At 56.7% G+C, this 27095-nt stretch overlaps 1 protein-coding gene across 2 annotated transcripts in view; it reads left to right on the forward strand.

Annotated features, from left to right (window-relative positions):
- The window catches only part of CSNK1G2 (casein kinase 1 gamma 2), a 41822-nt gene that overhangs the window by 11771 nt on the left and 2956 nt on the right, over positions 1–27095 (forward strand). For both annotated transcript variants that reach the window (XM_048288355.1, XM_048288356.1), the window contains 9 exons: positions 14591–15091; positions 22462–22502; positions 23023–23092; positions 23483–23631; positions 24070–24304; positions 24512–24597; positions 24962–25046; positions 25124–25272; positions 25667–25750. In XM_048288355.1, coding sequence (XP_048144312.1) covers positions 14905–15091; positions 22462–22502; positions 23023–23092; positions 23483–23631; positions 24070–24304; positions 24512–24597; positions 24962–25046; positions 25124–25272; positions 25667–25750 — 1086 coding nt within the window. In that variant the 5' untranslated portion in view covers positions 14591–14904. Of the gene's footprint in view, positions 1–14590; positions 15092–22461; positions 22503–23022; positions 23093–23482; positions 23632–24069; positions 24305–24511; positions 24598–24961; positions 25047–25123; positions 25273–25666; positions 25751–27095 lie in introns of those variants that run through there.

Genomic DNA, 27095 nt, shown 5'->3' on the forward strand with positions numbered 1-27095 from the left:
ACAGGAGAGCGGATGGGGTCTCTTCTGGGGTGTCCCACCTGGTGTGGCATGTAAATCTGAAATGGCAGCATCCACACCTGGTGTCATCTGCTCTCCCTGGTGGCCTGGACTCTCCTGGAACAGAGGGGATTTTCTCATGCATGGGTGCTTGGAAAGCTGTGGTTCAGATAAGACAAGGCAGTCTGCTGTGGCCATGCAGCAGCTTGAGCAGTGGGGATGTCCTGCCCTCCAGAGATGGTGGTTTCCAGAAGAGTGAACGTCACCTGTGTCCCTAGCACAGAAATTGTCAGGCTGGCGCAATCTGCTGATGGTATCCCTCAGATTCCTTGTCTGTCCTCCTGTGTTGGGATCCCCCTGCTCCCTGTGCCTTGCACAGGAGGGGCTGTGTTGGGATCCCCCTGCTCCCTGTGCCTTGCACAGGAGGGGCTGTGTTGGGATCCTCCTGCTCCCTGTGTTTTGCACACGAGGAGGCCATGCAGACAGAGTGGAGGGAGTGGTTTTGCTCATTCTGTGCTCATTAGAGGCTGCAGGGAAGGGAAATGGAACCACTTCTAGTTCTCTACTAAATTTTGATCTCCCACTCCCTGCAAGTTTGGGAGCAAGCTGGGATACCCTGAGTTGTTCAGTGTTGTTCCACAGCCATTTGTGCTGTGGGGAGGCTCGTGGTGTGAGTGTCTGGGGGCAGCAGTCTGTTCCCAGTCTCCTGCTCCTGAGGTTATTTAGGAGCTGATCCAAAGGCTGTGGAGGGGAACAAGTCCTGAGTGTGTCACTGTGGTGTCCCACTCCGTGGGGAGGAGGGTGCTGGGCTTGCCTGTGCTGGTTTTCAGTCAAGTTCCTCTGTGGGGAGGAAATCTCTTCCAGGTGGATGAAAGGTTTTCAGACCCAGCTTGGGCTTGGAGGAGGAAGGGAAGCAAAGAGAGACACGTGCATCCAGAAATGTGCTTTTGTTATGGGAGAGGTGTTGGAAAATGTCTCTTATCCTTTGGAGAACAAATGTTGATCCCCTCACCCTGACTTCAGCTGATCCTTTGCAATGCCAAAAGGAGTACCTGTGGGATTTGAGGCTGTGGGATCTCTGAGGACATCCTTGAATGGGTTGTGTTCTTCCTCTGCTCTTGCACATCTCCCACCACCTGACAGCACTCCCTGTGAGACAGCGCTTGGATGGCCCTGTCATCCCGTGTCCTCCCTGCTGCTGCTCCTGGCCCGTGGGATGCCGGCGTGGTTCACGTTCTGGAAGCAGAGCTGTCCCACGAGGAGCTCTCCCACAGCGTGTGGGGGGACATCCCACCCCACTGTGTGCTCAGACCCTCTGACTCATGCACACCAAAACGCCTCTGCCTGGGCTTCCTCTGGAGCCTCATCTTGCTGTGACAAGGTTGGATCATCCCGTGGGCAGTGTCCCCCTCCAGAATGCCCACGACACCAGCGGGGTGGCTCCCAGAGGAGAGGGGGTGGGTGGGAGGCAGGGCTGGCTGGGGAGAGCAGTGCTTCTCCAGGGAGCCCTGTGGGACAGAGAAAGCCATAACTCAGGGTGTTGGGGGCTGCAGGGGGTCCCCTTCCTCGCTGTCTGAGAGCTGCTCTCAGCTTTCTCATGTGTGGGAATTGATAAAGGAGTTGCTAAAGCTGTGTCAGCAGGGAGCTGTTGTGTTGTGCACTGGCTGCGCTGATGGCTGAGAGTCCAGGGCTGTGTGCCACAGGTGGAGACTCACTCTGTAGCTTGTGGCGAGGGGTGACAGTGGCACTGCAGCCCCTCCTGGGGCATTCTCTCCTGTGACAATGGCTGCTGTCATGTCCTGCCTCAGTTTCTGTCCTCAGGGGCCTGTGGTTGCATAAAGGAGGAAGCTTTTGCTGTAGGGCCTTCTCAGTGGGTTGTAGTGGAGAGTGTGGACCCTGCTCTGCTGTCAGTGCAGTGGAGAGAAGCAGTGGCACTGTGCACAGCGTTGTGTGTGATGAGGCTTTGTGATGGACTGGCCTTGTGGTGACGTTTGGGCTGTCCCAGGGCAGGGAGAGCAGGACACCTTCCCATCCTCCTGCTTTGGTGGGAAGAACTGATTTCATGGACTGGAATTCGGAGATCTCTGGTAGTTTGCTGTTACAACCATCTGACTTGGCGCTAATGTTTAAATACATGTGTGTGCTCTTATGTGTTACTGAAAATTGAGGGGAGGGAGGGAAGACCCCAAAGTTTAACAGCAAGCAGTGCAACAAGTGGCCTGGATGCCAGGCTGGGAAATAAGCCCATCCCAGCGTGTTGAGAAGCGGATGGTCGTTTGCTAAGACAGCTGCCCCCCCCCCAGCCCTGGTGAGGTGTGTCAGCAGTGCCAGCTCTGTGCTGTTCTCCGTGGGTCCCTGTGCCCACTGACTCCGGGAGATGCTGAGCAGGTGGGCTCAGGATCAGCTCTTGGATGGGCACGTTGTGGCCTCACAGCTGCTGCAGCGTTCCCCTCTCTGCTTTGCTGGGCCATTCTGGGCCAGAGGCATGTTCCTCTGATGTTTCCTCCTGCTGCTGCCTGCATTTGTACCTGCTGTTCCTCTGGGCTTGCTGTCAAATCCTCTTGCAGCAGGTTGTTCTAAGCCTTGTCCTTCAGCTGGGCATGTCCTGCAGCCCGTGCCTGGAGCTCTCTGGAGCCAGGGCAGCTCTCAGCTGCGTGCCTGTGGCTGCACAGGAAAGGTGCAGCACATCTCTGGCTGCAGTGGAGGTGGGGAGAGAGCCTTCCCCTGTTCTCCCTGGGAAACCGATGGCAGCTCTTCTTCCACATCCATTCCTGTGCATGCTGCCGGAAGTGCATTAAGATCCCTTATCAAGGGAAAGGCGAGCATCTTGTTTTTATGAAAAGTGTTGGCTTTTAAAGGCGTGGGAGTATTCAGGGACAGGGCTGGGGAAGTAGCATGCTGGTAGAGATGGTCTTAACCTTATTTCAGGCTACAGCAGCACAGGAGGAGGTGTTCCAGCCTCAGATGGAAATGGAAGCTGTTGTTCCCAGCTGCTGGGTGAAAATTATCTATTCGTCTAGAAGCCTGTTTTGTCCCACTGCCTGGTGACTGTGAAGCTCTGGGGAGGGGAGGACGTGGAAGGGGAACTTGCCTGCTCAGAAACCTGCCATCTGAACACAGTGCTTTCCTGCCTGATTCTTGTGGCCCAGCACAGCGACCGTCATGGCCAGGCTGGTGATGTGGGTTACGGTGGGGATGAATTTGTGTGTTTGTGACGTATGTAGGATCATACCTTTCACAGACAGGCTTTGCAGGGGAGTCTTACAGCTGCCACCTGAATCCGAAGGTAAATCTGCTCTTGAAACTTCTGTGGAGCTGGGGATGGAGAGGGCTCAGTGATGCCTGTTCCAGCTGTGCTTGTGCAGCTCCCATTCCTCATCAGCCAGCTGCCCTTGGGCTGGATCCCCGTGCTCCTGCAGGACAGGCAGGCACTTGGATCTGTCCTTGTTCAACCTCTCAGGGAAGTAAAAGGGTGCCTGAGCTGTCAAGGCTTTGGGTATCTTTCCCACAGCATCCAGTGGCAGAGGGTGAGGTACGGGATAGGGCTGCCTGCCCTGAGGGTGCTGTGGGCTCTGTAGTCTGTGCTCAGCAGCTGTGTGAGCAGCAGCTCTCCTTGGGCTTCTCTATTTCCCAGGGCACAGATGTGACTCAGTGATTTGGGATACAGACAGTGCTTTGGACGCCTGCTTGCAGACAAAGCCTGTTTTGTGGAGAGTTACCAGGCGTGAAAGCAAAGCTCAGGTTTTGCAGGAGGTGAGCACTGGGGACCTGCCCTTTCCCAGTGTGTCAGTCAGACCTGCCTGGGTTGTTCTGCTCTGAAACTTCTCAGATTCGCTCTTGGTTGTGCAGCTGAGTCTTGGGCTTTATGCTCTGGGCATGAGTGGATTAAAAGCAGTGTTGGGTCTTGACTAGAAACCTTTGCAGGCTCCTTCCTGAGATCAGCACGCTTGTGATAATCAATCTGTGCAAGAACTGGGCAGGATGGGACTGGTTGGAAAATGTAAATGTATGGATGGGGGAGCAGGAGAAGCGGAAGCCATGGGACTGGTAAACAGCTTTTTGCTGGCCAACTGCTGTGGACTTTTGGAAGGCAGCTGGTTCCTCTGCAGCTCGGTTTTCCAGCAGCAGTATGGATTTAATTAGTATCCGGTGTCTCCCTGGAGCTTGCTGCGTTGGGGGTGCATTGTCTCGTTTAAACGGAAAACCCCGTGGCAGAGCCGCCAAACCCAGCGCATGCGAGGGGCTGAGGGCTGAGACCACTGGGTTGAGTCAGTGGCTGTGACTGGATCCAGCTCCTGCCGTGGCGAGCGGGGGCTGGAGAGACGACGTCACGTCTTGGCCGGAGTGGCTGCGCGTGTCCCGCGGAAACGCCGGAGCAGATGGGAAGGGACGAAGTGCTGGGAGCTGGACTGTCCTTTTAAGGTCTCCCAGCCAGAGACTCGGCTTTGTCTGTAATGAACTTCCTTTCTTCCAGTGCTACAAACTCTGCCTTAGTAAAACCGAAACCACTTTGACATCCTAATTGGCTTTTTCTGCGTTGAACTGGTGAGATAGATTCTGCAGAATTGCTGCACGGGCAGAAAGCAAACCTGTGCCTTTGTTGTTCAGAAGGAGGTTTCCTGTTCTGCTTACCTGTCTGCTACCTGTGCCCTTCCTCTTACGGTAAGAGCAAAGCAAGTTGCAGTTCCCCAGCCAGAAATTGTCCCGTGTGAGCAGGGATACCAGAGTGACGCTGGCACGAGCAGTGGGGCAGTGGGCTGAAGCCGGGTCATTTGCTCATCTTGACATCTTCCAGCTCCATGCCAGAACTTTTCCTGGCCTAGCAGCCTTAAGGACGGCTGTTGCTGGTCGTGGAGAAACGATACTGAAGCGGAAGGTGATGGTAAGATCCCAGAGGCATCATGGCAGGGCTGGATGGGAAGGTGGGAATCGGGTACCAATTGCTCCCTGACTCCCTCCTGCAATCAGGGGTTTTGCATTCCCACCACCCACACTGCTTTGGTGTTCCTGCTGTTTCCATGCAGTGGATCCGGCATGGCAACCATGGGAATGAGTCCCAAGATGGACATGGCCAAGAACTGGGAAGGGGCTGTCCTTGGGCTTCGCTGGGCACATTCATGTCAGAAAACGTGTGAATCCAAATGCAGACCCCTTTTGTGGAGTCTGTAAAGTAAACCAAAAAGCTGCTTCCTTTAAGTCATTTCTCATAGAGCTTCAGTGTGTTTTCTGGTTGTGAATTCTGTAGCTGGAAGCTTAAATTTGTGCCTGATGAACCCAAAAAGTTGAGTCAACTCTCTTGGGCACTTGGTTCATGGATGGGTTTGTCTGACTTGGGCTGGGTTTGTTATTTCCAGACTAGTTTTCAGATCTGGTCTTATTTTAGCATGTGTGTATTTACTGTTATTATTTTTCCTAGAGAAGTATTTTCAGCTTTTTGCTTGGTTCCTGTGCTGCTGCTGAAATTTCCATCGTGGTATTTCCGGCTCCTTGGTGGAGCACAGTTTAATATTTTCCATCCAGGTGTAGCTGTTTTGGATGAGGATCCAAGGAAAAGAGTGAAATTGTGCGTTGGGCTGGGAGTGAGTTGGCAGCTCATGGGAGTGGAGATGCTTCATGAGGGGTTTTTTTTGTGGCTGCTAAGAGATTTAAAGTGTCCTTACTCTGCAGGCTGGCATGAAGATCTGGGCTGTTCTGAATTTGAGTGTTGAGGATCCGAGTTCTGCGTTTGGACTGTCCAAAGTACATTGATTTCTTTCTGCTCATATGTGCGGGGAGCAAATGTCATCAAACAGTCCCACTCCTGTTGGCTGAAGAGGGACCCGGTTCCTCCTTAGATATTTTTGGATGCAAAATGACTCCTGCTGATGTGCTGGAAAGCTGACACTGCACACACATCCCTCTGCCGGGCAGGGATTCTCCTCATCCACCCTGAGCTGTGGTGTGAGTGGTGAGACTTTGGGGTGAAGTTCTCCAGCTGCTGCCCCAGGGGTGTTCTGGCATGTGGCTTGTGGAGCCTTTCCGTGCTCATCTTGAGAGGAGGAAATTTTTTGGTTTAAGATCCCACCGGTGTAGGGAATTCACACCAGCTCTTGAGTGGTACCTTGTGGTTCCACTGGAAACTGAAAACTCTGCTACTGGTGGTTTGCCCCCATCTTTTACTTCTCTTTTAATTTCGTTATGTTTAGAGAACAGTTGCAGTTTTGCTTCCACTCCCTTTAGGAGCCCTTGCATGGGGGATGTTGTGCCCGCTCTGGGTCCGTGGGCACACCCAGCTCATGGGCTGCAGGAGTTTGGGATGGTTGGGCTGGAGTTTGAGGAACAGCTGAGATTTTGCTTTCAAGGCATCCTGATGGTTTTGAATGTCACCTGGTGTCCTTTAGAGATCTCTGTGAAACCACATGCAAGTCATTGCTGGGTGTGTGTTGTGAGAATCTGTGGGTGAGACTCTGAGGTGGGAAGCAGGACCCCCCCCTTCAGCAGAAGCATTTCCCTGCTGCCATGTTGAAAGTCCACTCTCCTCGTTTTTACAGGGGGAATGGTGTGGCACAAACATTTAAAAATATTGAAAATTCATAGCAATCCATTAAAAAGCCATATTTGGCTTCAGAGGCTAGGAGAAAATAACTGAAACAATTTGGAGCTTGATTTGTTGTAGGTTGAGAGCTGCCCAGAGTTCACAGTGTCATAAAAGTCTCGTGGGGGAGGGAATAACCAGTAATAACAAGAGAACATTTCTAATTTAGAGAAAAGTTTAATAGACATGAGAGCTGGAAGAGGAAGCCAGAAAGAAAAATCCATCTTCTTCACAGCACAGCTTAACTGTGGGGAAAAAACCAAATGCTTTATTATTTTTTAATTTATTTTTGAATTTTTTTTTTTTTCATCCTGGTGGTTCTGTGACTTGGATGTTTTTATGGATGTGGCTTAGAGCCATGGATGGATACCTGGGTGGAACCCTGAGGTGTTGGGGCTGACTGATGGCCTGTGCTGGGAGCAGGGCAGCCCCTGCACGTGGTAACTCCTTTAGTGTCTTAACGGGCTTGGCACGCTCCTGCCTCGTTTGCTGAAGTCATTTTTGTTTGTTCTGTGTGACCGGTGTGGCTGGAGGTGATGGTGTGGCTGGTTGTTTGCTCTGAGAGTGGATTTATGTTTTTAATTCCGGTGCTGGGAGCGGTGTTGGCTGTGTCTGTCCCTGGGGCCACACAGGGGGAGGGCCAGAGCCCGGCCATGGGGCACTGGCTGGGCTGGAGGTGCCAGAAGTGTCCTGTGCCCACTGCTCTGGCAGCTGGGTGGGTTCCTCTCTCCTCACGGACACGCTGTATTCTCAGTAAAGAGCCGGGAAGCCAGGAAGGGAGGGGAGGTTTGGAACAAGGATGCTGGGATCATGTTGGATTAAAAGCTTTGCTGCCACAGTTCAGGGTTTTTGTGGGTTGGTTGTTTCTGTTGGTTTTTTTTTCCTCTGAACACAGAAGAAATTCTGGTAGAAACATTAGCCTCGGCTTTTTTCTTGTCTTCTTTTCAAAAAGGAATCTGGATAGAAAAAAACATGTTTTGGACAAACTGCCCATGCAGATTACTTAATTGTAAATATTGGGGTGCCAGAGTGAAACCCTGCTGGGCTTTTTTGCTGAGGGAGAGACCAGCCAGCACTGTCAGTGCTTCAAACACTCCTGGTGCAGTGGCCATGGTGACAGAGCTGTGTCTGCCATGTCATCGATGACTCAGCCCGGTGGCACCGCACGATGAGCAGGGGTCCGTGTTTGGGGGATGAGGGATGCAGCAGGTTCAGGAAGCGGTCAGGGAGGTGGGCTGAGGGCTGCTCTGTGGGACCAGCCGGCTGTGGGGCTGATGTGGGGATCCCAACAGCAGATTTGTGACCATTGGATGTTCCCTGGCACTGGCCGATGACCCTGCGTGCGGGCAACAGCAGCACAGGTGGGGTGGGTGGGTTTCTGGTGTTGCAGCTGGTGGGGCAGTTCCCTCACTTGTCAGTTCTTGTCTCTGCAGATGCCTTGGAGAAGGCGGGGGGGGCTTGCTGAGCTCTCAGCACCGTTCAAAAGCTGAAAAAGAGCCAGATGTCTCTCCAGGGACCTCAAATGGACGAGGCTGATGCAGGGAAGTTATCCCAGTGTAACAGGTGGGCTGTGAAGGGCCAGGGACTCCGTACATGCCCAAATCGCCAGGGAAGGGGTGGCAGAGCCAAGAGCCCTTAAATCCCTGAGGCTGAGCTGCGAGGCTCCCCCAGCTCTCGGAACGCGCTGCACGTTCCGCCTGGGTTCCCCGGTGGCTCTGCATCAGCAGTTAAGTAACAAACTATTTAACAAGAGCTTCCTGTTGTGCTGACACCACCACCAACGTACAAAGGAGCAAGCGGAGTAAACAGCTGTGCTGGCTCCTGCCTCGCTGGAGGCTGGAGATCAGGAGGAGGCCGGGATGCCATGGCTTCTGAACCCAGCCTGCTGGGCCAGGGATGATGTTCTTGTGGCTGCACTTGGCAGAAACTGCTGGGAAAGTGGCTGCTTCCAGGACTGCCTGGTTTTTAAGGGAATTTCTGGATGGAGAAAGGCCCCTTCACCCTTTGCCCTGCTGCTGGAACTCCTCTGCAGGTGCTGTCTCAGGACAGGGTGGGCACAGCTCTCACAGCTCTCAGAGCTCCTAATGTGAGATGTTCACATCCAGAACTCCCATCTGCACCAGGTTCCTGGAGTTCCTCAGTCAGAGCACTGAAAGTCCTTTTTTCTTGAGGGATCCAGAGGAAGTGGGGCCAGAACAAGCCAGTCCTCCTTTGCCATAAGGAATGTTCTGCTGCCCTGGTAGGTTTGCTTGAATCTCCCGTGACTGACGCTGTCGCTGGTGGAGGTGCAAGGTGGAGTGAGCTCTGGGGACTGCACGGCCCCATTGCCTCTCAAGCCCATGGAGAAAACTTCCCTGTGGGGTCAGGATGAGTTTTCTCCAAACAGCACATCCCAGGGACCTGAGTTCCAGCGTCTTCAGCTGCTATGCCCCGCTCAGAGGAGAGGTGCGTGTCCAAGGGTGGAGGAAGCTCAGGAGATCTCTGGAGCCTGTTGGATGGTCACCTGGTGGATAATTGGCTGCATGGTCACACTCTAAGTGTTGTGGTTGGCGCCTCGATGTCCAAGTGGAGACCAGTGACAAGTGGTCTCCTCAGGGGTTGGTGCCTGTGCTGTTTTATGTCTCTGCTGGTGATATGGACAGTGGGACTGAGGGCACCTCAGCAAGTTTGCTGGTGCCACAGAGCTGTGTGGAGCGGTCACCTGCTGGAGGGAAGGGATGGGGCATCCACAGGGACCTGGAGAGGTGGGATTGTGCCAAACTCATGAAGTTCAACAAGGCCAAGTGCAAGGTCCTGCCATGTGCTGGGACAATCCCAAGCACAGACACAGGCTGGATAAAGGATGGATGGAGATCAACCCTGGAGAGAAGGATTGGGAGCTTTGATGGAGGAGAAGCTTGATGTGACGCAGCCCTGTGCGCTGGCAGCTGGCTTGGCTGTACCCAGTGCAGGGCTCCCGTGGGAAGCCTGGTGAGGCTTTCCATGACCCCCTGTTTTGGGAAACCTCTGTGTGGTGGCACAGGCACAGCTTTCCCTGCTCCATCACGAGCAGGGCTGGCTGTGGCTCTGCAGGCTGGAACATGTGTTTAACAACAAACCCTTGCAGACATCATTTGGGACCATCTGTAGCTCGCTCTTAAAGATGTTTTAAGACTTTGCTTTGTTTTAAGACTTTTGATCTCCCTGTAAGCTCAGCCTCTTCAACTTTTAGAATTTATTGGGATTTGGTTTCAGCTGTGTAAGGCCACTGGTTGCTTTTTGGTCTGGGTTTTTCCATTGGGAGCCAGCTGATGGGTCATCCTTTGGGACATCGGGGTATTTGTGATTATTTTTAGCCTTTAATTGGCTGTGATCTGTACTTGGAGCCGCAGAGTGTCAAGAGCTTTTCTCTTTGCGCTCTCAAGAAGCTTTCCTTTCTCTTTCATCTGGATGCAGCTGTGTTTCCCTTCTGCTCACAGAGCGCAGAGTACATGGGGAAACCATTTCCAAGGACCATCCCAAAGGCTGGTGGGGATCAGGGAGCAGCACCCGGGGATGCCGGCTGCTCCAGGACACCTGGGCCCTGTACCGAGCAGCACCATGGACCTCTTCCCTGACCTTCACCAGCCACTTCCCTGCTCCAGGCTGCTATTTTTTTTTTCCCCCCTCTTCTTCCCTTCTTTTGTCTTGCCCCGTTTAGCTGTAACCTCTTTCAGGCAGGAACACGGTGTGTGTGTTCATATAAAGGGCTGAGAACAATGTGCCCCAGATGGTTTGTACAAGTGCCTTCTCGGCAGCAAAGGGGTTTCATTCTACAGGAAAGAAATTCTTAAAAATACAACTCCTCAGCATCTTATGCTTGCAAATGTGGGCAGGAACTTCCCGAGCCTTGATATTTTGGTCCAAGTCAGAGAGACAAGGGGTAGCACTACAACTGCAGCTTTTCTTCTTTTAAGGAAAAAAACAACTCCCCCCCCCCCAACCCCAATTCCCCTTTTCTTGTCTGCAGGCAAAAGCTTGTAAATGTGACTGGAGCAGCTCTGACCTGCTTAAAACCAGATGGCAAAGAAAAAGGACCCAGTATTTCAGAGAGAGCACGATGAGCTCCCTCCTTGGGAATCAGAGGATGTGTGGGCTTGCCCCCTTTTTGTGGCACTTTCTGTGCTTCTGAGGTTCTGGTTTGGGGGTGCTGAGGCACTTGCACTTGCCTGCAGTTTGTTTCCCTTCCAGGTTCCCTGGCTCGGAGCACTGGCACTGTAAACACCACAGGGCACTGCTTATTTGCTTTAAGACCACAGCTTGCTTTGGAATTTCTTCTGCCAAATTTGAGGCAAATTCATTTTTTTTCCTTATTCATCCCACTCCCTCCCAAAGAGAGAAACAAGTTTTCTTAGTCTCATCTTGCATCAGATTTGATTCCAGGCCAACAAATCCAGCCTAGAAGGTGCTTTCCTGAGGCTGCTTGCCTCTCTGTGACCCTTTGGGTGAGGATTCCTATACAAAATGGAACGATGTGACATCAGTTTTATCCAGGGAGTCCTCCTTCCGTGGTGCTGCTGCCTGAGGAGGATGGGTCAGGTCTGGGTCCCTGTTGCCCATCCAAAGGCTGCTGTGTTTTAACAAACACAGGGTTTTTTTGCTCCAGAGCAGTGGGAGTCCTGGGATTTTACCAAAAGTTTCTGTTTCTAATTAGGTTGTTCTCAATTTTAAAGGCCAGTGATCCCTTTATGGCACAGGGTGGAAAACCTGAGCAGTCACTGACATTGCACAGAGGTGGGTTCTGCTTTTGTCCCTAGGTCCAGGGAGCCACTGTGTCTCCTTGGCACTCCTGGGATGAGAAAATAAATTCCTCCCAGCCCTTGGCTCATCCACAGGGGAGGCTGGTGGGCAGAGTGCGAGGGAGCATCACTTGCCCTGGCCTGACTCACACAGATGCGGTTCAGGGACTTCCTGCTGCTCTGACCGCCCGGCTTTGGGAAAGGGAGAATTGCAGCATGGCAGCCCCGGCGTGGGGGGCTGGGCTGTGGCCTCGCTGGGTGCAAATCTGGCCCAGATGCCTGGAATTGGGGTTTGGAGCCAGGCCCCTGCAGGAGGGCTGCTCCTGAGGCTCCGCAGGCGGGACCAGTGGTGCTGTGCTGCTCCCCGCGTTTGTCTGGGCTGGGAGAAGGCAGCACAGTCTCCCTGTGCTCACAGGAAACAGGATTTAATTTTTCCCTTCTGTCTCACTTCATTGTCTGAAATTCCCTTGCAGAGGCTGGCCCATAACTCTTCAAAGAAAATAATCCCAAGCGCTGGGGCTGGAGCTCCCTCGGCTCTGGCTGTCGGCCGCCTGACTCTGTGCAAACAGTCTGGGCCTGGAATCCCCTGGGACTGAGCATAAAGGTCTGATTCAGAAGGAAAGCAGGTTATGGAGCAGCAGGGCCTGTGCATCACCGGCTGCTCCCCTTTCCCAGTGTGTGGCTGGAGCCATGTCCAGGGAAAGTGGCTCCCGAAACGCCGGGCAAGAGCTGCCTGCTCTGGGAGCTGGGAGGCCATGGGAGAATGGCTCCGGGTGTCCTGTGGAGGTGGGAGAAGCATGAGGAGGTCGGGAGGGCAGCACCATGTGCTGAACCCGGAGCGGAAATTATTGGGGGAGCAAAGAATGAGCAGGATGTCACGTGTGGGCCGTGCGCACTCGGGGCTGGGGCAGAACAAAGCTCAGGGAAGCCCTGCTCCTGCCGCTCCCACCCCGCTTCCTGCTGGCACGGAGACGCTGCTGGGGGAAGGGAGCATCAGGGCAGAAGCCAGCCCGGGGCTGCCCACCTTTGGGAGAGCTGGAGGGCTCCGTGTGCCTCAGTTTCCCTCAGCTGAGGTGTGCTGGGTGCAGCAGGATGGTCCCCAGGTGTTGGTGTCCTGGGGCTGGCCTTGGAAGGCCAGGCTGCTGTGCTCTAGGGATGCTCCAGAGGTGTTGGATGGAGGCTGGAGCCTGTGGGGGCAGGAGGGGGCTCCCATAACACATGAAAGCCCTCTTCCCCTGTGCTTGAACAGGCAGGTCCCACAAGTGGGACCCCAGCACTCTGCGCCTTTGGAGCAGCTCTGGTTCCTCCTGGAGAGCAGTGGCAGTGTGCCAGGATGCTGTGGAGAGTGAGGATTCAGTGTCAGGAGAGGGCTGGAAGCAGGACAGCCCCAGGGAGCTGTCTCAGGGGCTGTCGTGCCCCTGGACCTTGCACAGCCCGTCCTTCCCCCTGCTGAGCTCTGGCTTTGGTGTCTTTTTCCCTCTGTTGCTCTTAGAGCTCCCACATTTCCCTCTGTGCACCCTTGAGCACAAGAAGCTTTTTTTTGTTATTAATAGCTATTGAGAGCCAATAAGAAGTTTTATGGGGTTTGGCCAAGCGTCAGAGCTCGCAGTGTGTTCATTTCCTGGAGCCGAGCACTGGAGGGGGTGGTTTGCTTGGATAACCCGCGGGGTTAGCGGGAGTCTGCAGCGCTGGGGGCTCTTGGGAGGCTTTGAGTGCTGTCACAGGGGCCCGGAGAGGAGCAGAGGAAGGTGGTGAGGGGGAGAGTGGGGCTGGGAGGGAGGGGTAGGAGGCTGGCGAGGGTCAAGCTGGGAGCAAAACCAGAGTGGGGGGGAAATGGAGGTGTGTGGGTCTCTCCTGTGCCCTCCCTGTGTGCACCCGCCTCCTGCTTGACCCCCTCTGTCCATGTTTAGCTTCCTGACTGTCCTTCCTGCCTCCCACACAGGCATCCCTGCAAGGAGGGACCCAGCCTGACCTTCCCCCAGTGCAGGGGCAGTCCCACGCTGGTGGAATGCTGCAGGGAGGGAGAGCGCAGCTCCCTCTTGGGCACCTGGTTTCTTGAGCACGGAGCCGGTCGATGGTTCTTGTCGTCCCAGTCTTGTGTCCAGAAGGAAGCAAGGAGCTGGTTTGGCCTTGATGTTGGGCTGTTGTACCCACATGAGCACAGGCAGCTGCACTGGGATGTGTGTGGAGCTGGTGTCATGGAATCATGGAATAGTTGGGGTTGGAGGAACCTTTAAAGGTCACCTCATCCAGCCCCTGCCATGAGCAGGGCTGTGCACACAGAAAGGAGCTCCCTGATTCAGGGGGCTGAGCTGAGTCCTGCCTGTTTGTGGGAGCTGAGGGGAACCCAGATAACCCCACCAGCAGCGTGGGGCTTCCCAGTAACCTCACTGGGAGCACATGAGGCAGGCAAAGTGCTGCACCCCTGAGCAAACCAGCTCCCCAAGCGTCCATTGCTCTGGTGAGTGTCACAGCATTGGCCCAGGCTGCAGCCAAGGGGCCTCGCTCCCAGCTTTGCAATTAAAATCAAGGTTGGTTGATAAGAGCAGAGGAAGAGGCAGTGGGGTGTTAGTAAGTTCCTGTTTGCCAAGTGGGTGTTTTCCCCCAGCCCAGGTGAGCTGTGGTGGGCACCTGAGTGTGGCTGTTCCCCAGAAACAATGTCCTGGGCAGGGCTGCTGGCACGAGATCCCAGCCCACCCCAGCAGAGGCTGGTGCTGGAGTGGAAAGTGCTCCAACTCTCCTGGCCCCTGCCCCTGGATCTGCAGGGACCCTCCCAGCCAGGTGAACATCCTTTCCACTCCATGGGAAGCCCCACACCTGGCATGGTGTGCCCGTAATGCTGGGTTCACATGTGTCCTCTGCTCTTGGGGGCTCTCAGAGTCCCTGGCTGGTGCTTCTGAATGCTTCCAGAAGCTGCCAGCAGCCCTTCCCCATGGGGACAGTTTTGTCCCCCCATCACTCTTAGCTGGCTCTGACATGGCTCATCAACCATTTCACCTCCGGCCAACCAAGCTTTTTTAAAATTCATTTATTTGTTTATTTACGCCAACATCTCAGGCATGGGGCACTCTGGGATGATCCTGATGTTTATCCCAGCTTCTCCCACCCCTCAACTGCAGCACTGTCATTGTTGTAGGAATCACCTGTCTGCAGGGAAGGTGCTGGAGGGGCTCTGTGGAGCTGGGGGCAGGAGCCCAGAGCCCACAACCCTCTGCTGTCCTCTGCCTCCTCATACTGATTTTCTCCCTCTCTTTTTCCACAGCTGGGAGACCGAGGAGCTGCGCTGGGAGGACCCTGTCTGCAGGATGTTCTCTCCACCAAAGAACTCCCTGTGACCGGCGATGATGACAGTCCCGGCGGGACCTTGGGAAGCACTAACATTTCAGTAGCCCAGCACCCGTGGACGGCCTCTTACCCCTCCTTACCCTCCAGACCCCAGCCCTCCCACCGCTCACCGGGATGGTGTATTAACCAAGAAGAACCCTGCTTCTTTCTTCCTCACCCTTCCATTTTCGGCAGCTCTGGGATTTGTATGGCAGCAGCGTAACCGTGGAGAGGCCGGGGTATCACAAACTTATGGATTTTGATAAGAGAGGAGGGAAAGGGGAGCTGGAGGAAGGTAAAAGGATGTCCAAGACAGGTGGAGGAAGGAGTGGTCATGGAGGCCGGGGTGCTGGAACCAACTCGGGAGTCTTAATGGTGGGTCCCAACTTCCGTGTCGGCAAGAAGATTGGATGCGGCAATTTCGGGGAGCTCCGTCTAGGTGAGAAGGGTCGTCTTTGTCCTCATACTCACTCGTGCCAGGACTGCCCTGGCATCCTCCTCCTGCAGCGGGGGGAGCTGGCACAGGCTGTGGCCATGGGCACCGGGGTGCTGACCGGCCACACAGAGTTGAAGTGTTGCCCCTCGCTGGTAGCTCTTGTTCTGTCACAGAGGTTCCACTCCCTTAATCCTTTCACACTGTGCTTGACCTACCAAGGCCCATCCCAGCCCAAAGGACTGGTTGCAGAGGTGTTTCTCATCTCCTCCCCGTGCCTGTCGCTCTCTGGGTCTGTCAGGGACAGCGCCGCAGATCGAGTCTGTCTGTTGTAAGTGGTGGTGGCTGTGGAGATCTGGGTGTCCCCCAAATCCAGGAACACTGAGTGAGGAATGATTCAGGAGATGCCCCTGTGTGCTTACCAAATCTCACTCCACTTGTGCCCTGGATGCTCCCCTTCTGCTGTGCCTCGGGACAGGGGATGGAGCGTGGGGGCCTGAGGGATGTTCACTCTGCTGGGACAAACGTCTGGGGAAGAGAATCCATCTTTTATCCTGGGTGAATTCTTCAGTTGTTGAAACTGGTTGTTTGAGAGACTCTACTGAAATTCCATTCAAGGCACTTTGCATGGTCACTTTCCATTTTGAACCAAGTTGATCAGAAAACTCCTCAAGCAAACTCCGGTTTGGAGGGTGGGGACGTTGCTCCTCTCCCAGGACTGGGAATGTCCCTGGAGACTCAGCAAGCTGTTAACCCTTTGCTTGGCATCAGGCAGCTGGGAGCGGTCTGGCAGTGCCAGGCACCTCTGTGCCAGCGGCACAGTCTGGCTGTCTCCAGGAATTCATACTGGATGTGTGGGTGGAGTCCCTGCCAGCTGTAGCACTGTCCTTGGCTGTGAGTGCTTTGGGATGGGGCTTGTGCTCTGGGAAGAGGGAAGAGAGGCAGTCCCCAGAGCCTGTGACAGCCACAGGCCTTGTTGCTCCGTGATATTTTAAGCAGCGCCTTCTCAAACCGAGCTCTGAGCTAAACCTGCCCTGACCGTGGGCCTGGGGAGGAGCCGCGGCAGCCCCGGCTCGGGTGGGGTCAGTTCCCCACCTCCCTGTGTGGGGAGTTAATGTCAGCTCTTCCCAGCGTGACAGACTGGCTGGTGCCAGGCTCGCCCGCCCCGTCCCTGCGCTTCCCGGCGGGATTGTGGCATAATTGCTGAGCTGGGGAAATGCTCTGGTTAAAATCCAGCCGAGCAGTTCCCAAGTTCAGCAGCCGAGGGTCTGTCTTCTCTGTCATGAAGAGCTCTGAGCCTTCCTCCAGACCCAAGGCTTGCGGAAGGAGAGGTATGGGGGGATTTTGCCGCACCAGCTGCTCCTTTCAGTTCCCTGGGTGGATCTGGACACTCCTGCTGCTGGTGCCTCCCTGCATGGCCAGTGGACAGAGAGCCCTGAGCTGTGCAAGTTCCACCTGTGTCCTTGCACCTCATTTTCCCTGCTTGCCAGTGAGCATCCCGCAGTGGATCCGTGTTTTGGGGTGAGCTGGATCCCAGGATCCTGTTCTGTGCAGGAGGCTGCGGCCGTGTTGCTCTGCCGTGCTCAGCACTGAGGGTCAGTGTGACCCCCCTGCCTTGGCCTCCCCCTCATTTTCCAGGGGCAGCACCGAGGGGACACGAGTCTCACATGGACCTGAGGAATGTCTGTCAAACTGACAGTCAGGCTGCTGCAGGGACCTGGGAGCAGTTGGGCTCGGTTTGCTCGTGGCTGGAGGGACAAGCAGTGAGCTCTCGCTCTGGGGCTCTGCAGTGGTCGATGCTCACAGTGAGAGTTTGTCCTTGCCACCAGCAAGAGAAGCTTCCAGTCCCTTCACGTGGCTTTTTTGCTCTGTCACACCCTGCAGTGCCTGGCCATAACGTGGTACAGGCCTGAGCACAAGATCGCATCACAGCACTGGAAGCCGCAGCGACGTGGCTTCTCTCCTAAAATCACATCTCTCTTCCTTAGGTGTGCCTTCAAACTGCATCAGGGCTCAGGAATGCTTTCTGGATTTAGGGATTCCTCCAACTGCAGATGAATGGCAAGGGACCAGAGGGCTCCTGCTGTGAAGTGGTGACATGAGCAGGGACGCTCCCCAGCTCTTGCTGGGCACTCAGCTTTCCCCTGGGAACAGAGAATTCAGTCCTCAAGGCTTTAGAGGCCAAACTGTAGCTCCGTGTTTAAAAGCTCTCAGCTCTTCTTTGGTCTTTTTCCTTTCATAACAGAGGCCAGGAGATCTTGCAAAAATGTACCTGGAGGTGACTCCTCTGGCTCCCAGTGGTGGGGATGGAGGAAGGGGACACTGTCTTCCTCAAAAAGGTATCACATGGCCCTATTTCTCCACCACACTGAGAGGCATGTGGTGATCTGTCCTTAGGGTGCCTCAGCTGAGCTGCCCCAGGTAGAGATGAGTGTCCACCCACGTAGGAGGTGTCCAAAATCAAAAGTGATCTGTTTAAAGATGAAATATAAAAAAAACCAATTGGCATAAGGCATTTGTGGGAAGCCAGAAGGGGAATGACGTGGGCAGGAGTTGTGGCTGCCAGGGCTGTGCGTTTGGATCCTGCTTCTCCTTGTCCCCGCTGGCCTTGGCATCCTGGGCAGTGCAGGGACATGGTGCCAGTCCCAGTCTGGCAGCGCTGCCAGCCAGTTCCGCACTGGACCAGTGTGACTGGAGAGCTGTGCTGGGAGCTGGAGCGGGGTGGCTGCCCCAGCCCTCTGGCACAGAGGGGCAGGTTTATGTTGTGCAGGTGTTGGGTCCTGTTACCTTCTTATGTCCTGGAGCTTCACCCTGAGCTGGTGGGTGCTCATCCCTCCCCCTGCCAGCTTCCAGCTGTGGTCCAGCTCCTCCTGGGCCTTTCCAACAGCATCCCTGGGCAGTGCCTGCTGCCTGCAGCCCCCTGAGCTCCCCCTGCCCATGTGCTGCCCACAGCCAGCCCCACTCCATGCCAGGGTGGGACACTGCCCTCTGAAACACAAGGCAGCAGGACGCTGGTGGCAGTGGGTGACCGGAGTGTGGCTGGTGGCTCGTGTGCCCTGGCCCTGGGCACAGCCGAGCTGCAGCCCTGCCAGCTCCCTGTGCCCTGGGAGCGGGGCCAGCACACTCACAGAGAGGATTTGTTGGAGCAGGTTCCCCTTAGCAGCTGCTCAGGAGTGCTTGGGATGGACTGGGGCAGGGGGAGAGGAAGAAAACCCAGACATTTAAGCAGAAAGGTCAAAACTGAGCCCAAAGCACCTGGGTGCTGTGCAGGTCCTTCCCTTCTTCAGTGCTGCCTCAGAGCCAGGAATTGCCCTTAGTCCTGCTGTGCTCCCTGAGAGCCCCTTCCTGAGCCTGGCCCAGGGCTGGTGCTCCTGCCAGGCTGTGCCATGGAGCTGCCCAGGGCAGCCTCAGCCTAGAGCAGGGTGCAGGGAAGGATGGAGGACCTGGCAGCAGCTGCTGCTTCTGTTCTTCCAGCAATAAACTTCTGCAAAGGGGCTTTTTGCAGCTTTTCAGTGCCCACTCCTCTCTCCCAGCCTGCTGCATGCATTGCTGCTGACAGCTTGGAGCCCCAGCAGCTGTTTTCCTTGAAAATTAAAAGCTGGAAGTTAATTATCTTTTAAAGTGAACTCAGGATCTTGGAGGGAAGAACACGGGGAGTGGGTCTGGGCAGTGTGTAAGCCAGGAGCAGGCCCCAGCTGAAGGGTCACGTGCAGGTGCTGGGGACATTCCCAAGCTCTCCTGAGCTGTGGCTCTCGGGCCTGTCCTGCTGCCTCCCAGGAATTCACAAGGAGTTCCTTGGGGGCCACAAAAGGTGCCTTCTGAAAATGTGTCTGGGGTCAGCTCGTGCAAGGACACCCTCCTTGTCTTGGGCTCTGCAGAGACCTCCCTCTGAGCACCTGCAGTGTGGCCAAGGGCTCGGCCACCTCCCAGAAGCCGGAGCCATGGACCCACCACATGCCAGAGGTGGCACACGGGTGTCTTTGGAGGCTTTGGGAGAGAGGAACCCATGCAATCCCTGCTGCTCCTGCCTCCCTTGCTGAAGACTTGGACTTCTTTTTCCTCCTGGTTGTTCAGAGCCTCCTCTAGAAGAAGGTCAAGCTCTAAAATAACATTTTTCTTCCGATGGTGTTAAACCCCAGCGCTCCACAGAGGTGTCATTGCTTGGCCTGGTGCAGCCAGTGTGACTGGAGCTGCAGTGCTGGCAGGGCTGGGCCCGGCTGCTTTTGCGTGGAGCTGCCTCGTCCCGTGTTCCTCCACTGCATTGCCAGGGACTGGGAAGCCAAATTCCCATCCAGGTGCCCCAGCACAGCTCTGTGCTGCTGCTGCTGCTGCACAAAGGGTCCTGGCATGGGCACTCTGGTGCTGTGCCACGGGCAAGGGACAGCCTCAGTGCTCACTTTTCCCCTCACAGTGAGGACACTGAGGGGCTGGAGCGTGTCCAGAGAAGGGAACAGAGCTGGGGAAGGGGCTGGAGCCCCAGGAGGGGCTGAGGGAGCTGGGAAAGGGGCTGAGCCTGGAGCAAAGGAGGCTCAGGGGGGACCTTGTGGCTCTGCACAACTCCCTGACAGGAGGGGGCAGCCGGGGGGGTCGGGCTCTGCTCGCAGGGAACAGGGACAGGAGGAGAGGGAACGGCCTCAGGCTGGGCCAGGGGAGGTTTGGGCTGGATATTGGGAAAAATTCTTCACTAAAAGGGTTGTCAAGCACTGGAACAGACTGCCCAGGGCAGGGGTGGAGTCTCCACCCCTGGAAGCGTTGAAAAACGTGTGGATGTGGCACTTGAGGACATGGGCTAATGTGAACATGGTGGTGTTGCTGCTTGGAGTGGTGATCTTAAAGGTCTTTTCCCACCTTAATGACTCTTTGATTCCGTGATTCTAAGCTGCTTGGATGGGGACCCAGCTGGGAGCCCAGCGCAGAGCCTGGCTCCTCCTGGGCTGCCGTGATGTGCAGGAGCAGGTGCCGGGCGCCGCTGCCAAATCCCTGGGGAGGGGACAGCCGGGAAAGCCACCTCTGGCTTTAACACCCCCGGCCTGGCTGCCTGCTCCCAGCGTTGCCCCGTTCTGATCCCACACATCCTGCAGGTGCTGGCAGCTGGATTCAGAAACACCTCCAGCACCGAGCCGGGCAAAGGCCCCTGCAATGCAAATATTTGCTTTCTGCCGCCCATCTCACCACTTTTGCCTTTTATTTCCTTTCAAAAGCACCTTTTGTGCTGCAAGTCCTGCCTGCTCTAGTCCTCCCAGGTACTCCCTGGGCTCTGGCACATTTTGGGTGTCAAAGTTGCCCCCTTGTGAACACTGGGCAGAGCGAGTGGCTCCAGGAGCTGGAGCGGTGAGTTCCCTGGCGTGGAAGGAATCCTCCCTCCTTGCTCTTTTGCTTTTTCTTTTCTGTTGGTTTATTAATTTCATGACAGGCCAGTTCTGCTCTTTGTACCTTTTTTAATTTGGAAAGGGGAAGCGGAGGGTGGTGATTTGACCAGTCCATACTCTCTCTGCTCCCCATCTTGTCCATCAGCTGTGTCCAAGCCCCCCAAGGAAGGGCTGAACCAGGGGAGTACCAAATGCTCTGGACTCGTTTTTGGGCTGGGAGAATGCTGCCAGCTCCAGAGCCTTGTTGCTGGTAGCTTTCTGTGCCAGCGAGCCACAGGGGTCTCGTGTGGCAGGGACAGGATAGATGCCACTGTGGGGGATTCTCCTGCCTCCATCCCTTCTCCCTCCCTGCTGGGCTGAGTCCCTTTTGCAGTGTCCCTCTGGCAGTTTTCCTACCATGTTATTTTTTTCCCCCTTCAGAGCCTGCCTGACCTCAGGGAAAATCCACCTGTGAGTGTTCTGGTTGCATGTTGCTGCCCTGAAGGCAACAGTAATTGTTTTGGACTGAACTGTACAGCCCTGTGGAGCCATGCACAGGTCTGGGGGCGTCCCACCTGCTCCCCAAGAAATGTCAGTCCGTGATGGGACAAACCCCCTGGATCTGGCACACACTTTGTTCACCAGACATTCCTTCCTCCCTCCCAAATCCCCTCCTCCCTAATCGCTGTGAAGGGATTTGCTTTACGTAGAGGCAGGAGACATAGTGGCTTGGCAGAGATCCCCTGGGATGGGAGAGGGTCAGGGAGGCAGCAGGATTGAGCCCCTCCTTGGCTGCAGAGCCCATCCTGGGAGGAGCTGCTCCATTAATATCTCCCATTCATCCCTCTTCCCGTAATCCTGCTGCCGACTGTGGCGCTCAGCAGCTGGCTCTGATGTCACCCGGCGAGGATTTATTGCTGCTTCAGGTGGAGCAGATGAAATCTTACGCCAGGAGGAGCTTGTTCCCTAAGCAAATTGCTTGGAGAAAATCCGAGGAGACAGATGCAGCTCCATCAGATATGCACATGCCAGGCAGTGGGATCGCTGGGATCTATAGTCAGCTGGCTCTGGAGGGACCCTGCTGCCCTTAACTCCCACCTGCCCGGGCTCCTGTGGGCTCTGGCACAGGGAACACCCGGAGCTGTTCCTGCAGACCTTTAATCTTTGCCTTTATGGGTCTGGGCAGAAGCTGTGCTGGCGCTTCCCAGGTGTGTCCCCTTTTCCTCGGCCCCCTGGTTTTGGGGGGTTGTGGAGGCACTCTGAGCTCAGCCTTCCTGTGGTTACGGGTGTGAAGAGTCCCATGCATGTGTGGGGGGTCATGTACAGGGTGCTGGGTGCCACAGCTGCTCCTTCAGCTCCCCTGGGCACTCCCTGCAGCCTTCAGCTCCTTGTACAGTGTGGGCCGTGCCATGGGCCTGCTCCTGGCTGCCCTGTGCCCTTGGGTGGGCGGGAGCATCCCCAGGGATGAGGCTGATTCACACACACACACAAGCGTGTGCCATTCCCAGGAGTGACCCCAGCTGTGGGGGAGAGATTTCCACCTGCCTCTGGTGCCCTCAGACCACTGCCAGCTGCTCCAGTGCTCCCAGGGGTCCTTCCTCCCTGCCGCCCTCCGTGGGGTCCCACTGGCCATAACTCAGTGTCCCCCGACTCTGGCCATCCCTCTGTAGCCCCCTCTCCCTGTGGGGCTGTGTCTGGGAGAAGCACCAAGTCCCAGCCTTGTCCCTGCCTTGCCCAGTCGCATCCCTGCTGCTGCCTCTCCTATCAGCCTTGGCTGCAGCCCCCAGGAGCCTGCCCATCCCAGAGGAATCCACATACCCCACCTGGGGATAATTAACAGGCATGTCACAACTCCCCACAGTGGGTTCTGCTCCCCGCTGTGCCTTGAGGCCCCTTCAGGTGTCGTGGGAGCTGCAGAACCTGTTCAGGATGTTTGTGAGCCCAGGAGCCCTCAGGGACCGTGGCGAATGTGTGGTGGGGGTGATGCAGGGATTGCTTTTCATCTCCTTTTTGTGTCTCTCCCTGCAGGAAAGAATCTCTACACAAACGAATACGTAGCTATCAAATTGGTGAGTAGCTGTCAACCCGGGGAGCTCCTCCATGGTCGGCATGGGGGATGTTCAAGCCATTGGGAAGGAGGTTTCTCCCCCTCCCCAGGTGTTGGGGTGGGTGGAGCAGGTTGGGGTGTGATGGATGGGTGGATGGGTGGCTGCTCAGAATCGAGGGCAGGCTGGGAACACACGTCACTGCAGATGGGATGGTCCGGGTCTGGGCAAGAAGAGCTGAGTCTTCTCCCAGCCCTCACCATGGCCTGTGCTGTGCTCAGCCAGTGCCAGCAGCAGAGGGGGTGGCCCCACTGGTACCTGCTCCCATTAATGTTTTCCCCCTCTCCGGATGGGATGATCTGGCTCCCATATGGGCTGATTTTCTCTCATCATCCCCTGAGCCTTCATCTCCATTTTATACCCATTGCTCCCAACCCCAAATGCTCTCAGTCCAGCTGCTGCCAGCATGTGAAGGAGGTGTCTGACACCAGACACCCTGAACATCCTGCTTCCTACTTAACTCTTCTCCTTTCTCTCCTCCAAGGAACCCATAAAATCCCGGGCCCCCCAGCTGCATCTGGAGTATCGGTTCTACAAACAGCTCGGCAATGCAGGTACGGGGCCAGGCTGAGCTGCCCTGGGGAGCTGCCTGCCAGGGGCACTGCTGGGAGAGAGGCTTTCCCTAAATGTGACTCTGCAACTTCGCTCCCGGCTTGAGCTCCTGCCCATCTGCTCCGCAGGGAGAGGCTGGTTCTACACAGAAGCATCGTCTCATCTTTGATCTCTTTTGATTTAGTTCTTTCCCCCCACCGCCCCCGCGGCAGAGTCAGGGATGCAGATGGAGCTGCCTCCTTCCCCCTGCTGCCGAGAGCAGAGCCAGGCTGGCTGTGCAGGGAGGGCAGCGCAGGGACATCCCCCCTCTGCAGCCCCTGGCCGGCAGCAGCGTGGCTGTGACAGCATGGCCCTGCTGCAGCCCTGCACAGCCCCTGCTCCATCTCTTGCAGAAGGAATTCCTCAGGTTTACTACTTTGGCCCCTGTGGGAAGTACAACGCCATGGTGTTGGAGCTGCTCGGACCCAGCCTGGAAGATCTCTTTGATCTGTGTGATCGGACCTTCACGCTCAAGACCGTCCTGATGATCGCGATCCAGCTGGTGAGTGCAGCACCTCCACCTCCCCTGCAGCCCTGCACAGGTCCCCTGGCCCCCTGGCTGCCCCGGGCAGCAGGGGATGTGTGGGCACCATGCTCAGGCAGCACGGGCATCCCACAGGGAATGGGGAAAAGATGCTGGCACATCCCAGCCCAGCTCACCCATACCTCACCCCCTCCCTGCTGAGGGAGGGCTCTCCTCCTCCTCACAGCCCCTCTCTGAGCCCAGACAAGCAGCTGTGTGCCCAGAGCCTCTCGCTGTGCCCAAGGTGCTGGCCTGGGGCTGTCTCCCGTGGTGGGAAGGAGCCGATGTGCCCGTCCCTGGGGCTGGGGCCAGGCTGAGGGGAGCAGGGGTGAGGTGGCCGGAGCAGGGCCCAGGGCAGGAGCGTGCAGGACACGGGGTGGGTCTCTGCTCTGGCACTGATGTCTCCTCCTGCCCCAGATCACACGGATGGAGTACGTCCACACCAAAAGCCTGATCTACAGAGATGTCAAGCCAGAGAACTTCCTGGTGGGGCGGCCGGGCAGCAAGCGGCAGCACACCATCCACATCATCGATTTTGGCCTGGCCAAAGAGTATATTGACCCCGAGACCAAAAAACACATCCCCTACCGAGAGCACAAGAGCCTGACAGGGACAGCGCGTTACATGAGCATCAACACCCACCTGGGGAAAGGTGTGTGGGCACAGGCAGCCAGCCCTGCCCCCTGGCTGAGGGGAGGGACTGCAGGGCAGGGGTGCCAGAGGTGGGGCTGGGGACAAGCTGCCTCTCCTGCTCTTCAGGGTGCTGGCAGGACACATGGGGTGCTCCAGGACCTGGAGGGGGGGAACAGGGCCTGTGGCTGTAGTGGGAGCTGACCCATGTCTCTTTTTCTCCATGCAGAACAAAGCCGCAGGGACGACCTGGAAGCATTAGGGCACATGTTTATGTACTTCCTCCGTGGGAGCCTTCCTTGGCAAGGCCTCAAGGTAACTGCCAGCTCCTGCTGCCCCTGGGCATGGCTGCCTGTGGGCCTGGCTCTGCCCTGGCCCGGAGACGGAGAAGGTTTGGCCCCTGGAGTGTTGGAGGGTTGGCATCCCACCAGCTCTGAGCTGCATGCCAGGCCCTTGCTGTGCTGAGCAGCTGCAGGTCTCCCTGTGTCCCCCCACTGTGTGGGGTTCCCAGCTGCTCTCACAGTGACTGTCCTGGAAACCCTGGGGTTTGCCCTCCAGACCTGCCCTGGGCGGGGAATTCCCTGGGAAGGAGTTACCTGGGAAAGGGGGTCCAAGAAATCATACACGGTGTGACAGCACCCAGTGCCTTCCCCCGTGCTGATGCTCCTTGTCCCTCCAGGCCGACACGCTAAAGGAGAGGTACCAGAAGATTGGTGACACCAAAAGAGCCACCCCGGTGGAGGTGCTCTGTGAGAACTTCCCAGGTGAGAGCACTGCCCAGCCCAGCCCCCAGCCCTGAGCCCCCTGTCCCCTGTCCCCCTGAGCCCCCGTGTCCCCGCAGAGGAGATGGCCACGTACCTGCGCTACGTGCGGCGGCTGGATTTCTTCGAGAAGCCCGACTATGACTACCTGAGGAAGCTCTTCACAGACTTGTTCGAGAGGAACGGTTACGTGTTCGACTACGAATACGACTGGGCAGGGAAACCTCTGGTGAGTGCTGAGGCACCCCAGGGAGGAGGGGCAGGGGGGTCGGTGGCAGCAGCCAGGGAGGATGTGGCTCTCAGCCATCCTTGCCACACACTGTGTCCAAGGGATCAGCTCCACCCTCCTCACCAGTCACCGGCTTCAGGGCTGTGACATGGGAATTTGCGGCTCCTGGAACCAAGGGGACCCCAGCAGCCAAGCTGGCACCTCACTTTCTGCCATGGGCACATTCCATGGACTTGCTGCAGCCAGATACCAAGCGTGGCACTGCTGGGGTGGGGGTAGGGGCTGGGATCAGGCCCTGGTTCTGGGGGTTTGGCATGTTTGGCCAGAGGCTGGATCTGGCTGCAGGGTGCTGGGAGGGCTCCGTGCTGCACTGACATTGTCCTTGTGCCCCCAGCCCACCCCCATTGGCACGATGCACAGCGAGGTGCAGGTGCAGCCCTCGAACAGAGACAAAGCACAGCCACACACCAAACACCAGGTGAGCAACGGCACAGCCCGGCCAGGGCACGGGGCCATGGGCATGGGCAGCTCGGGCTGCAGCTCCAGGGACATGGAGCCCAGCAGGGGTGGTGGCAGGGGCTGGAGCATCATTTTCACTCAGTGCTGTCTGTGGAAGGAGTTCCCTCCCACAGCTCTGGGTCTTTAGCTTGCCAGGGGCCCAGGGCAGTGCCCCTGGCAGAAGAGGGAGGAAGCACTATGGGGGCTGTAGCATGACTGGGGGTGCCAGGCCTGGACATCAGCTGGTGAGGGTCCAGCCTGAAGTGTGGGGGAGTGCTTGGTGCAGGCTGAGCCACCTCTGCTAAGGACGGTGTCCCCATGGAGTGACTCGCTGCTCTGCTCGTGGTGCCCTTCCATCGATGGGACAGTGACACAGGACAAGGGAGGGCAGGATTGGTGGGGCAGCTTGGCAGCATTTTGCCCCACGCTGGGGCTGCCTTTGCTCTGGGAGCAGGCTGGGCACAGGGACAGGGAGCCTGGGAAGAGCTGTGTGGGAGAGGGGCCGGGCTGCTCAGAACTGCTCCAGTGCTGTGGCCTGTCCTGCCCTGGTGCAGGACACATCTCTGGCACTGCTGCCACCAACAGCAAACCTGGTGTATTTCCCAGCAGTCCTGTACAAACCCTTGTCCTCCCAAACCTCCCTGGGGGCAGAGCACCTGCAGAGGGGCTGGAGCCAGGGGTGCAGCGCCCTCTCCTCCCCAGGCTGCTCCTGCCCAGCACAGGGAGCCTGGCACAGCCCTGGCTCTCACTGGCAGCGCTTCCTAAGGAGAGAGAAACATCTTCAGGTCACCTCTGGCTCATTCTGGGAACTGGCTCCCAGTAAGGTCTGCTCTCTGCCTCCAGCACCAGGGAAATGCCATGTTGGACATCCCTTCCCCAGAGCAGGGGGAAAAGCAAAGCACAGAGCTCCTGGAGCGTGGGAGCAGTGTCCAGCCTGGGGACACAGGGTGTCCCTGCAGCTGTGGGGCCGTGCCATGCTCACTGGGGGACGGTTTGGCTGTGGGGCAGCCGAGCCCTGGAGGAGCAGCACAGCTCGTGCCACACAGGCCCCGCCAAGCGCTGCGTCGTCCTGGGGACATGGTGTCACCTGGGCCCGGCTGCGGCCCCGGTTCTGCTGCCCCAGCTCGCTCCCAGACACGGCCACTGGCCCTGCTGGGGGCTGGCCCTGCTCCGTGGAGTGGCCCTGCTGGGGGCTGGCCGTGGGGGCTGTGTGTGTAGGTGGCAGGGGGACACAGACCCCCATTGTCACTGCAGGGACCGCTCTGGGAGCCGCCGGGACGGTGCTGCACGGGTGCCCTCCGCAATCACCAACTCGAGCTGCTCCG

This window comes from Corvus hawaiiensis, chromosome 28 (assembly GCF_020740725.1).
Source record: "Corvus hawaiiensis isolate bCorHaw1 chromosome 28, bCorHaw1.pri.cur, whole genome shotgun sequence".
NCBI lineage: Eukaryota > Metazoa > Chordata > Aves > Passeriformes > Corvidae > Corvus > Corvus hawaiiensis.